Here is a 13,173-nt window from a genome sequence, read left to right as displayed (position 1 = left end):
CATACTCAGACAGGAGTTATACATGTTTAAGAGAAATGAAGGGCCATACCATATGAAGGTTAGACAAGCATGCTACCCACACAGGTTATCATTACAGATGTTAAGCTGTACCACCCGGCTGTGGTAGTGCTTGTCATATTTCTCCAATGTAATGTTGCTGTTGTTCTTCCTAGTCTTCCTTCCAAAGATACTGTATGTGACTCACACTTAAGCTCTTTGTCTTGCTTGCTTAAATGTAATATTGCAAGATCTATACAGCACAAATGTTATCCCCCTCTTAAAGATAAGAAACTGAGGCTTAGAGAACTTGTTTGAAGTCACAAAGCTAAAAAGTGCCAGTCATGAATCAAAACAAAACTTTCTGAATTTTAGGCTAAGTGGTCTTTTCAGTGCAATACAATTTGAAGGATGCAGGTTACATATAAATAAGCTAAATTTCAAGCAACACATTATTCAACCACTAGATCAATGGTTCTCAACCTTCCTACTGCCACGACCCTTTAATAGTTCCTCATTTTGTGGTGACCCCCAACCTTAAATTATGTTCGTTGTTACTTCGTAACTATAATTTTGTTACTGTTATCAATCATAATGTAAATATCTGATATGAAGGATGTATTTCATTGTTACAAATTGAACATAATTAAACATATTAAAGCATAGTGATTAATCACAAAACAAGATGTCATTATATATTTATGTGAAATATTTATGTGTTTTCCGAAGGTCTTAGGCAATCCCTGTGAAAGAGTCTTTCGACCCCCAAAGGGGTCACCACCCACAGGTTGAGAACCACTACTAGACTTTTTCTATATCGTTCATGAAAGTCGTGTTCCGCTGGGAGTGGCTCTTTTTGCTTATTAAAAAGCCCTTGTGGTGAATATTAACACATAGCTGCTAACCAAATGGCTGGTGGCTTGAAGCCACTTGCAGCTCTACAGGAGAAAAGAACTGAAAATCTGTTCCCTTGAAGGTTGTAGCCTATTGTTTTCAACTAAGCAGCCATCTAAGTGAGGCATCAACTAAGCCCACAGGGTAGAAGCACACTAGCATATGTGATCCAAGGATTATAAATAATAAAATCCAAATACGAAGGAGGGAATGGTATCAGAGGTTAAATTGTGAACACAACACCCCGTCTGCAGAAGGCTATGGATGACAGTGGGATTAAGCCTGTGGCGAATCTCCTTTCACCAAACACCAGGGATGTGAATAGCCTTGCTGTTAGGCTGAGTGCAGTGTTGTTATATTGTTGTGTATGTTTTTTCTGTATTTTTTCTGTATATGAAATCCAGAAAAGATAAAGCTATGGTATCAGCAACTACATTTATGGTCTCTTGTACAGCAGAAGAAGTTGAGAGGAAATGGGGAGTTGATAACAATGAGTAAAAGAAATTAGAAAATGTTTTAACATTAAATGTGGAGAAGATTGTACGACTTTTTAAAATATGAATGAACTACTGGAATTATATGGTATATGTATTATATTCAAGAACGATTACAACCTAGGAAACCCTCTAAAACCTAGGAAACACAACTAAGTCAACAATCCTTTCCTATTAATGTATTCAACTTCTACTTCTAGACAAAAGTCATATAATTTTTCAGTTTGATCTAAAGAACAGAATCTAAAAAAACAACACCTCGTCTCAGAAATATCTTCCCACTACTCCAAATGTGCTTATAGAAACTGCCTCACCTACCTTCCCCGATGTTATTTTTGTTGCCACTTAGTGACATATGGCAACCGTATGTTTAGGAAAACTAAATATTGCCCGGTCCTGAGCAGTTAACTAGGTGTAACTAATGAAAATATTGAATACAGTAGTCATATAAGTAAATGGAAATGAACATTAGGGTAATACATTGGTTAAGAGCTCAAACTCTCGAGACAGTTCAGAGACCAAGTTTCGGTTCTATCACTAACACTTTAACCTTGGAAAGTCATCTAGCATTCCTAAACCTTATTATCCTTATCTAGAAACTAATGTTGGTTATTTTGTAAATAAAAAGTAATTTTGTAATTTGGATGCTAATATTATTTATAGGGTGGTATATATATATACAATATTAAAAACACTGGCTTTAGGATAAATTTGGAATTTATAAGTTCATATTGTTTTGTACTTTTGATACCACAGCGATAGGAACAGTCATTACTTTGAAATGTGCACGGCCTTGCATACACAACAGGCTTTTCTGAAAAGAGACTATATTCTGTACAATTTGTCTCTGAGGGGAAGGAAAGCAGGGGAGAAAGGGAGAACCGATCACAGTGATCTACATATAACCCCCTCCCTGGGGGATGGACAACAGAAAAGTCGGTGAAGGGAGACATCAGCTTAAGACATGACAAAATAATAATAATTTATAAATTAAAAAGGGTTCGTGAGGGAGGGAGGGAGGGAAGGTGGGGGAGGGAGAGAAAAAAAATGATCTCAAGTAGAGAGAAAATGTTTTGAGAATGATGATGGCAACAAGTGTACAAATGTGCTTGACACAATGGATGGATGTATGGATTGTGATAGGAATTGTACGTGCCCCCAATAAAATGATTTTTTAAAAACCCAAAAACTTGATGTACTACTATACACATTTCCAGAATGTTATATGGGATGAATTTAATTAATAAATCTCTTATAAATCATAAAAAAAGAAAAGCAGAAAAACTTTCCCAGTAAGTTAGGATATACAAAGTTCATTTGATTCCTGTACTCGCCAATATAGTTAATAAAGGACTTGCTGAAAATCCCTGTCACAGGCCTAACGATACTTCTTCCAGAATCTGTGACAGACAATTCTTCATAAAGAAAAACAGTCTAGCTATCCAAGGGCAATTAATCTACTGTAGTACTCCAGCCAAGAGCAAGAGAGAAGCAGAGAGGAAATTTCAACTGGAAAATATTTTGACATAATTGGCCCAGATGACAAACTAAACTTAAGCATATGTCAAGTGCTGCAATCTGCACAAAAGCACATAAGTATGCCCAAAGATATTAAGAACCCACCCAAACCAAAGTGAAATCTCAACTCTGAGTGGAGCATATGTCTGTTCAACACTGTGTAGAAAAGATGCACAAAAGAAATTCAAATGATCTTTTATAATTTTAGTGGTGGGGGGTTTGTTTAAAGTCTTCTATCAGAATCCTATCTTGGGTACTCACTGTAATTATCACTGTACAAGTTTTAGGGAGCTCCTCCTTTCACTATGTCTACAATACTGGTATTTCCAAGCTGGCTAGAAATTCCAGTGTATAGCTGCTTTCTCCTGGCATCTCTCAAAACGTGTAAGATTTATTATCTCAAAAAGCACAAATTTAATGACTAACACCTAAATCCTTTGTGATACAAAAATTTATGTTGGAACCCAAAGGTCGCGTTTTTCTTAGAAAATTAAAACTAGGAAGAACAGTTTTATAACCAACTTTGTTGACTTTATTTTTCATAGGTAAGCTACTTCAACTGTCTTCATGAACAAAAATTGAAAAGAAAGGACCAATGAAAATACTAGAGAACAACAAATTATCTATTTATGTCCCGTGACTTTTCACCGTGAAAAATTTTAATCATGTACAAAAGTTTAAAGAATATATTTTCAACCAAGACAAGATTCAAATATTGAAGAATATTTCAACCTACAAAAATTCTATACAGAAGAGAAACCCCACATTAAATATAAGTTACTAAGTAGGATAAGTAATAATCATTAAATGAGTTATGAAGATACTTCTTTCATAATTCTTAGCATCACTTCATTCTGTGTGTGAATGGGCTATGTGACTGTACTAATGTACTAGTCACATAAAAATTATTTTAATGAGCATGCTAAATAAGATTTTCAAAAAGTTTCACAGGGGAAAAAAAAGACTCAAAGTGAAACGCCTAATATTCTAGAACAGTGGCTCAACTTTCCTAATGCTGCAAACCTTTAATACAGTTCCTCATGTTGTGGTGACCCCCCTCCCCCAACCATAAAATTATTTTCGTTGCTACCTCATAACTGTAATTTTGCTACTATTATGAATCAGGTGACCCCTGTGAAAGGGTCATTCGACCCCTAAATGTTTCCAAGAATGGAATCACACATTTGACAAATGTATTAAGTGTAATGGAGAATACTTTGAAGGTGATACAGTTGTTCTGTAAAAAAAAATTTTTAATCTACAGCTTTGGCGGAAAAAATTGGGGGGGGGGAGTACCCCCTTGTCTAAGAAATAGGATCAAGATGCTAAACAAATCAGTGCTATCATTGGCACAGTCTGGTAAACCTTAGTCTAAGGTAAATCTAAGACTGCTAGCCACAAGGTCAGCAGTTCAAATTCATGCTGGAGAAAGACAAGACTACTTTTACCCTAAAGATTTAGTCCTGGAAACCTTAGATAGGGTCATTATGAGACAGAATTGACTTGATGAAATTGTCTTGATTTAGTAATCATTGATTACCACAGTTTGCTGATTACATTCACTAATTTCTTATTTCTATTTATACATTATGATCAATCTCAAGTAAAAATCTGCTGCTTTTTACCATGTCCTTACTTTTTTTTTTTCCTTTAATCATTTTATTGGGGGCTTGTACAACTCTTACCACAATCCAAGCATCCATCCATGTGTCAAGCACATTTGTACAGTTGTTGCCATCATTTTCAAAACATTTTCTACTTGAGATCTTAGTATCAGCACCTCATGCCAACCGCTCCCCGCCGCATACCCTTGATAATTTCTAAATTATTATTAATTTTTCAGGTTTTACATGGACCGATATTTCCCTTCACCCCACTTTTCTTTTGTCCGCCCTTATATTTTCTCCTGAGGGTTAAAAGAATGTATCAAACAAAAGAATAGCCATTTAAAAAAATGGCTATTTTAACATCTTACCTTTATAGCCAGGAAATTGAGTCCACTCTCATTGGCCAAAGCCTTTGCTATCATTGTTTTAGAGCATCCAGGTGGCCCGTACAGGAGAATTCCTTTAGGTGGCTGAATACCCATCCGGAGGAAGGATTCTGGATGTTTCAAGGGCCACTCCACAGCCTGTTTCAATTTCAGTTTGATATTGTCCATTCCTCCTATATCTGACCAGGATACCTGTAAAACAGAACATTTTCTAAAATACAAGTTTTGCCAAGGTAAATAGAAGTTTAAAAATAGAGAGAAAAAAGAAAAGAGATAACATGCCATTAACATATAAGAGGGAACAGTATCATTTAAAAATCAAGATCCTTGAAAAAAATTCCAGTAATATCAAGAAGTAAATTAGAAGTACATAAAATGTGAGCTGCTTATTATAGAAATTACACAGGAAAACATGTTTGTTTTTTAATACATGTCTTGTGTAAATAACTGTCTAAATGATTGTTGAGACGATGCTAAGTCTATTTTCTCTTCTGTTGTTACTGTTAACTGTCACTGAGTTGGTTCTGGACGTCTGGCAATCTCACGTGCAAAGGAATGGAACACTGTCTATTCCTAAGCCTGGTCATACCTTTGTGATCCACTGGCTGATTCTCCAAAATACTCCAGCCTTTCTTCCTAATCTATCTTGATCTGGAAGAAACACCGTAACCTGCTCAGCCTAGTAAGAATCCTCAGGCCTCCAATGGCAGATGGCGGCTGTTCATGAGGTGCACTAGCCATGAATCAAAACCCAGATCTCCTGCCTTAAATTAAGTAAATTAATTCCAGCACTGACTCACGAATGCTTCATCTAAATGGCTCTAAATTTAGTTTTTCTCTGTTGCAAATGGTTTGAGTCAGTGACACAAGGTACCATCTACTGTTGTTAGCTGAGTTCCAGACAGTCACCAAGTCATGAGTGCCTCACACAGCAAAAGACGACTGCAAAGTCCACCACCGTCCTCATGATAGGTTGTGAACTATACTACTATAATTCATAGTTTCCACTGTCTAATAGTCCTGCCAATCTCCAAGTATTTCTTCCAGTCAGTCTTAGTTGGAAGCTGACACCTATTCAGCCTTACTAGCAACACAAAAAGATCGAAAGAAAGATGATAACTGTGTACGAAGGTTATTGACAGCAAATCAAACCTGTATCTCCCACATATAAAACAAAAACTGTACCATGAAACCACTAATGACCTCAAGGTCTCATTTACCATTTAACTTCTCAAACTGAAATTATTGACAAGCATGTTTTGTAGGTCTTTATCAAATATGTAAAGCACAGTAGTGGTGCAATGATTAAGCACTCTGCTGCCAACTCAAAGCTTAGAGGCTTGAACCTACCAGCATTTGTGAGGGAGCCTAAATCTAGCCATTTGCTCCTGGAAAAATTCAAGCTAAGAAACTCTATGGGGCAGTTCTGCTCTGCCCTATAGGATAATAGTTGTGAGCTGGAATCAACTTGACAAAGCACAACATTGAAAACAACATGCAACAGATAATATTTTGTCTTTGGTATAGAACACATTTAAATTTTGTTCCTTTTTCTCAACTAAAAAGTACCTCCAAAGCAAGATAGTTCTTCAAATGTTAATTTATATAATAAATATAAATTAAGAGACAAACTAGGAATCAAAAAAAGCAAACGAATAACACAGGAATCACTTCTTGAAGAACTTCACAACTAGTAACATTATATAAAGCATTATATAAAGGAAAAGATATTAAGTAAAATAGCAAAGATACAGAAAACGCCTTTAGGCTTTCCCAAGAAAAAATGATTGTTTCCACCTAGAAGGCAAGTCAGAAAGCCAACCCTTAATCATACATACAGTATCATACAGGACACTGGAAATGCAAAAATAAAGAAATGGTCAGGTAGAGATAAAAAATAAAGAAAGGCTCAGAAGCAAAGAGATCTGAAGAGGATGAGATACCAAGATTGAAGGGAAGAGAAAACAAATAAAGCTAAGTTTAAAATTAAAGTGTAAAAGATTAAGATCTCAAAGTTGACCAAAAAAGATTGTTAAATGGATTAATAGAGACAATATGGACCAAAGAGGAAAGAATCATCAATAAGGGAAAATTATTGATATTTTGGGATATACAGATCTGGACCTTGGAAAAAGATATTCAAAAGATAAAAAGGGAACATATTAAAAAATACAGGCGAGCACACAGAAGCAAATGAAGAGAGGAGAAAGAGTGGAACATATCCTGGCCCACCAAGCCCTCAGGATAATATTCCTGTTCAGAGAAGCCAATGCACAGAGAGGACAATAGGGTCTCTTGGCCCCACCACAAGACATGACGTCCCTCACTGACCCATAGAGCTACGAGGAACAACAGTAGAGGAAAATACTAAGGGTGTGCAACAGAGCAGCAAGGGGAGCAAAGCAAAGCAATGAAGTCCCCAGAGATTACCAAAAATAGACTTTGGGGCCAGGGCATGGAACCCCATCAGATTCGACCAGAAAACACACCTAAAGGTCAATAAACAGACCTGGAACTATTTATAGGCTTTTTTTTGGTCATTGCTTTTTTCGTTTTTGTTTGTTGTGCTTATTATTGTCTCTCCATGTCCACCTAGAAAAAATAGGCGGGATAAGCAATCTGGAGGAGAAAACAAAGGTATGAGGTTGGGGGTGGGGTGGGACGGGTGGGAGAGGGCAGGCAAGGAAAAGAAGTAGGGGTTAACAAACCTAGTGACAAGGGAACAGCAAGTGATCTAACATTGATGGCAAGGAGGGAGGATGCCTGGTAGGGATTGATCAAGGGCAATGTAGAGGAAATACTGAAACCCGAAAGAAGGCCGAACATGATAGTGGGGACAAGAGGAAAGTAAATGGAAATAGAGGAAAGAACTAAGAGGTAAAGGGCATGTATAGAGGTCTAAATACAGGCATATACATATGTAAATATATTTACATATAATGACAGGGAAATAAATGTACATATATTTATATGTGAAGTATCAAGGTACCAGATGGACATGGGCCTCTACTCAAGTACTACCTCAATTCAAGAACACTTTATTCTAAAAAACCTGACAGTCTGTGATGCTCACCTTTCCAACACGATCACTGGACAAAGCGGGTGCACTAGCAAATGTGGTGAAGAAAGCTAATGGTGCCTGGCTATCAAAAGATATAGAGTCTGGGGTTTTAAAGGCTTGAAGACAAACAAGTGGCCATCTAGCTGAGAAGTAACAAAGTCCACATGGAAGAAGCACACCAGTCTGTAATAACACGGTGTCTATGGGACCAGGTATCAGCCATCAAAAAATCATATCAATGTGAATGAGGGGAAGGGTGGAGTGGGACCCCAAAGCTCATCTGTGGACAATTGGATACCCCCTTACAGAAGGGTCACAAGGAAGAGATGATCCAGTCAGGGTGCAGTATAGCACCGATGATACATACAACTTTCCTCTAGCTCTTGAATGCTTCCTCCCCTTACTATCATGATCTCAATTCTACCTGACAAATTCAGGTAGACCAGAGCATGTACATGGGTACAGATAAGGGCTGGAAACGCAGGGAATCCAGGACAGATAAACCCCTCAGAACCCATAATGAGAGTAGTGATACCAGGAGAGGAAGGGGAAGGTGGGGGTAGAAATGAGAAACCGATCACAATGATCTACTTATAACCCCCTCCTAAAGGGATGAACAACAGAAAAGTGGGTGAAGGGAGATATGAGTCAGTGTAAGACACATATATATATAAATTATCAAGGACTCATGAGGGAGGGGGGGTATGGAGGAGGAAAAATGAGGAGCTGATAACAAGGACTCAAGTAGAAAGAAAATGTTTTGAAAATGATGATGGCAACAAAGGTACAAGTGTGCTTGGCACAATTAACATGTGTATGGATTGTGATAAGAGTTGTATGAGCCCCTAATAAAATGATTTTAAAAAAATACAGGCATTGCGAACGGAGTTATGCAAGAGGACGGGGCTGCAATTTTAGATTTTAGTCATAGCCATATACAAACAACAACAGAAATCATGAAATCAATGAAAATTGCCAACCAAGAGAAATGTGTAAATTTCCCTGCATCAACAGTGGGTTTTATTTTGCCCGTGTGTGTGTGTGTGTGTGTGTGTGCGCGCGCGCACATGCTCATTTTGTTTTTCCTTTTCCTGATAACTGATTTCACCCATTAATAAAACTAAAATTAAGCTTGAAATTAGCCACGAGTTTAAGCTTAAGCTATAATTTATCAAAGAAGGTCAGTAGGCCTATTGTACACTGAAGTGCAGCAGAATTTTCACTCTGAGGTGAGGGCTAATTCCTGTGTGCACTCACTGGTGTCTTTGATCATTTTCTATTTTATTTTTAATTTTCATTTTGAATAATTTTCAAACTTAACAACCAAAAAACCCATATCCATCAGGTTGATTCAAGCCCATGGTGATCCAATAAAATGGGCTAAAGGTGCTCCGTAGGGCTTCTAAGGCTGCAATCTCATAGAATGCCCCGTCTCTCTCCCACAGAGCAGCTGGTGGGTTTCAAGCGCCAGCTTTTGGGTTAGCAGCCAACTGCTCAACCATTGTACTGTACTATCAAGACTCCTTACACATATACAATAGCTGCAACAATGCAATTCACTGAGACCCTTCATATCCATCGCCAAAATACACCAATATTTAATATTTATCACATTAAATGAGACCATTGCATGGTCTTAATTTCTCTATATACAAAGCTATAGCAGGAGCTTGAAGAAGTTCATGGAAAACTGGAATTAAAAAATAACTTAAGATTTCCACGAACCTTTTGAAGCCACCTCATATACATAAACCTACATACACAAACATACATACTTATTAACTTTTTCATTTTCTGCTTAATCTTTTTTATAAAGCTATAAATATCATGACATTTTTTTTAAACATTTTATTAGGGGCTCATACAACTGTTATCCCAATCCATACACACATCAATTGTGTAAAGCGCATTTGTACATTGTTTCTCAAAATATCATGACATTTTTAAAAGACTCAGCAATCAGGTAAAAATAAACACTATAAAAAGAATGCGACTAGCAACTGTTAAATACTACATAGTACTTAACTGCAATGATCTCTGGACAATATCACTGTTTTGAGTCTCTGGGTATATAGCCAAGAGTACAATTGTTGGGTCATATGGAGGAGTTACCGGGTCAGGAAACCACAGGGACATAGTTTGACTCTATCCCTGTTCGACTGGGTCGCAAGGGGTCAGCTTGACTTGATGGCAGTGAGTGATGGTAGCTCTAGTTTCAGGTTTCTGAAGAACCACCACAGTTTTCCACAGTAGTGCTACCATTTTCATCCCCGCCAGCAACTGACAAGGATTCCAATTTCCCTTCAATGAATGGATAAACAAAATATGGTACACACAATACAATGGACTATTACTCAGCTAGTAATGAAAATAAAGATACGCATCAAGGTTTTATCCTTTCACTATATTTATTCAATCTATAAATAATCCGAGAAGTTTGCATCAGGATTGCAAGGATTTGTATCAGGATTGGAGGAAGGCTCAATAACAACCTGGAACATGCAGAGAACACACCCTTGTCTGCTGAAAGCCATAAGGACTTGAAGCACTTACAATTACTCCCTTCAGTAGAAATTACAACTCAGTGTAAAGAGAACAGAAATCCTCACAACTGTACTAATAAACAAAATCATGATTAAGCACAGAAAAGATTGAAGTTGTCCACATTTACATTTAACTTAGATTTAATCAATGCTCCGGGAAGCAGCAGTAAAGAAATCTAACACTACATTGCACTAGGCAAATCTGTTATGTAATATCTAATTAAGTGTTAATAAACGGAGATATCACTCTGAGAACTAAGGTGCCTCTGACTCAAGCCATGGTATTTTCATTTACCTCCTCTGTATCTGAAGGCAGCTGGATAATGAATAAGGAAAACTGGAGTAAAATGGATGCATTTGCATTATGATGTGAAGGAAGAATATCTAAAGTATCATGGACTACCAGAAGAACAAGCACATTTTTCTTGGAGGAAGTACAATCAGAATGCTACTGAGAATCAAGAATGGCGGGACTTCTAACACATGTTGGACTCTAGCAGTCCCTCGAGAAGGACATACTTGGTAGAGGATGTGTGAAAAAGAGGAAGACCCTGGAAAAGAGAGACTGACACAATAGCTACATTAATGAATGCTGAGTATGACCAGAACCTGTTTCATTCTACAGCAGTGAGGGCCACTAGGCCCTCAGTTTAAGTCCACAAATACTAACTAGATGTCCATGTCAAACGATGATGAAAGCACATTGTCTTTCTATACTGTTTCCTTACTCTAATTTCCATAAACAGGCATATTTCTATAAATAGGCAATTGCTACATAGTATTGTACTTGCTAAAATTGTTGAGTATTGAAATATGTGATAAGAAGTCATTCAAAAATGAATGAAAAGATTGTCTAAGGTACGGGTGATACATAATCTGCCACTAATTTCTCTTTAATTACATGTTACTCCAAAATGTAACTAACACTCTACCATAAATATGCCACTATTAAAAATTAAGAGGCACTTTGGTGGTGTAGTGGTTACCCAGTTGGGCTGCTAACCACATGGTCAGCAGTTTAAAACTGCCAGCAAGTCTCCAACAGAGTCTCAGAAACTCATAAGGACATTTCTACTCTGTCCTAAGGGGTTTCTGCAAGTTGAAATCTACTCAATGGCAATGAGTTTGGTTTGGGGTTTATAAAATCATATGGACTTCAGCAATCATGTATGGGTGCATAAGCAAGCGTGGCGAAGAAAGCTGAAGGTGCCCGGCTATCAAAAGATATATAGCGTCTGGGTTCTTAAAGGCTTGAAGGTAAACAAACAGCGATCCAGCTCAGAAGCAACAAAGCCCACATGGAAGAAGCACACCAGCCTGTGCGATCACGAGGTGTCAAAGGGATCATGTGTCAGGCATCAAAGAACAAAACAATCATATCATTGTGAATGAGGGGGAGTGCGGAGTAGAGACCCAAAGGCCATCTGAAGGCAATTGGACATCCCCTTATAGAAGGGTCACGGGGAGGAGACGAGCCAGTCAGGGTGCAGTGCAGCAACAATGAAACATGCAACTTTCCTCTAGTTCCTAAATGCTTCCTTCCCCTGTCTTCTCCCTATCATTTAATTGTATCTATGAGATGTCTACTTGAGGATTATATTTGGAAGGACTAATGACAAACCAAAAAAATAATTACATATGTAGCTTCATGAGCATATTTAATTATGCCAGTCTTCTATTCATTTTCTTTGCATAATAACTACTAAAGGCAAAACAAATATTTCCACAAGCATTTTGATTTTGCACCTGAATGCTACATAAATAAAGTCTCTGTATGGCTAAGATATTTACTAAATAATAAATATAAATAGTCCTAATTCAAAGAGAGTCATGGGAAACAGTAGTCTGTAAAAGCAACACTAGCATGAAATCACAAAAGTCCTAGAACTGAAACAGGAATTCAAAAACTAGCTGGTTCACTGCTCTACCTTTAGACAGTATTTCATCTTCCAATACTTCTCATCTTTCAACAAAAACTAGTTTATGTCTTCTTTTGTATTAAAAAATTCTAGAAGTCTCTTAATAAGTTAAAATATATCATAACTGCCAGAAAGTTATTCTTATAATCAAACTTAACTTATTCCTGATAATAGTTGGGTATTTCCTTTCTTATTTTTCCCTAATGAAACCAGTGAACGGCTGCTCACATATGGCTTTAAGACTTTTTAAATCAATAATAAAGTTAGAAGTAAAGGAACAGCTGTCAAGGAAGCAGACAGGGTAGTGAGATACATTTCCCAAGGGAAAAGCCCCACAGACATCTTACAGTACTTTCTGAACAAACAGTAACATACAGATCCCGACCTTCCACCAAAAAAAGAGTGGGGTGGAGGGAAAAGAATGCATCAACCTTAAATATAAAGTCACAGATCAAATCCAATTTTTTTTTTTTAAAAAGGACTTGTTTCAAGGCAGGAGCTAGGGGACTGAAGTAAAGACAAATCAACTGCACAGATTAGGGGGATTACCCTAAGGGGCTCAGTAGTTCCAAAGAGACTGACAATGTAACATACCAAGGAGTCAAAATCCACATTTGTTGGGCGTGAAATTTACATTGCCAGGGACAAAAATTCTTTTGAGAGTATTATTTTTAGGAAAGCACCATGACAAAGAGTACCCCTCATTTTGTTCTTTCATACTAGCAAGTCTTAACTTAAGAGCAATAAGCCAAAA

General features: G+C 37.3%; 1 protein-coding gene across 1 annotated transcript in view; it reads right to left on the bottom strand.

Annotated features, from left to right (window-relative positions):
* Nucleotides 1–13,173, bottom strand: part of SPATA5 (spermatogenesis associated 5) — a 329,712-nt gene that overhangs the window by 245,082 nt on the left and 71,457 nt on the right. The window contains exon 11 of the mRNA XM_030884790.2: nt 4,879–5,088. Coding sequence (XP_030740650.1) covers nt 4,879–5,088 — 210 coding nt within the window. The remainder of the gene's footprint in view (nt 1–4,878; nt 5,089–13,173) is intronic.

Source organism: Echinops telfairi, unplaced genomic scaffold (genome assembly GCF_000313985.2).
Source record: "Echinops telfairi isolate 266 unplaced genomic scaffold, ASM31398v2 ScPeMD7_14;HRSCAF=57, whole genome shotgun sequence".
Lineage (NCBI taxonomy): Eukaryota > Metazoa > Chordata > Mammalia > Afrosoricida > Tenrecidae > Echinops > Echinops telfairi.
This window is presented reverse-complemented; position numbering and strand designations above follow the sequence as displayed.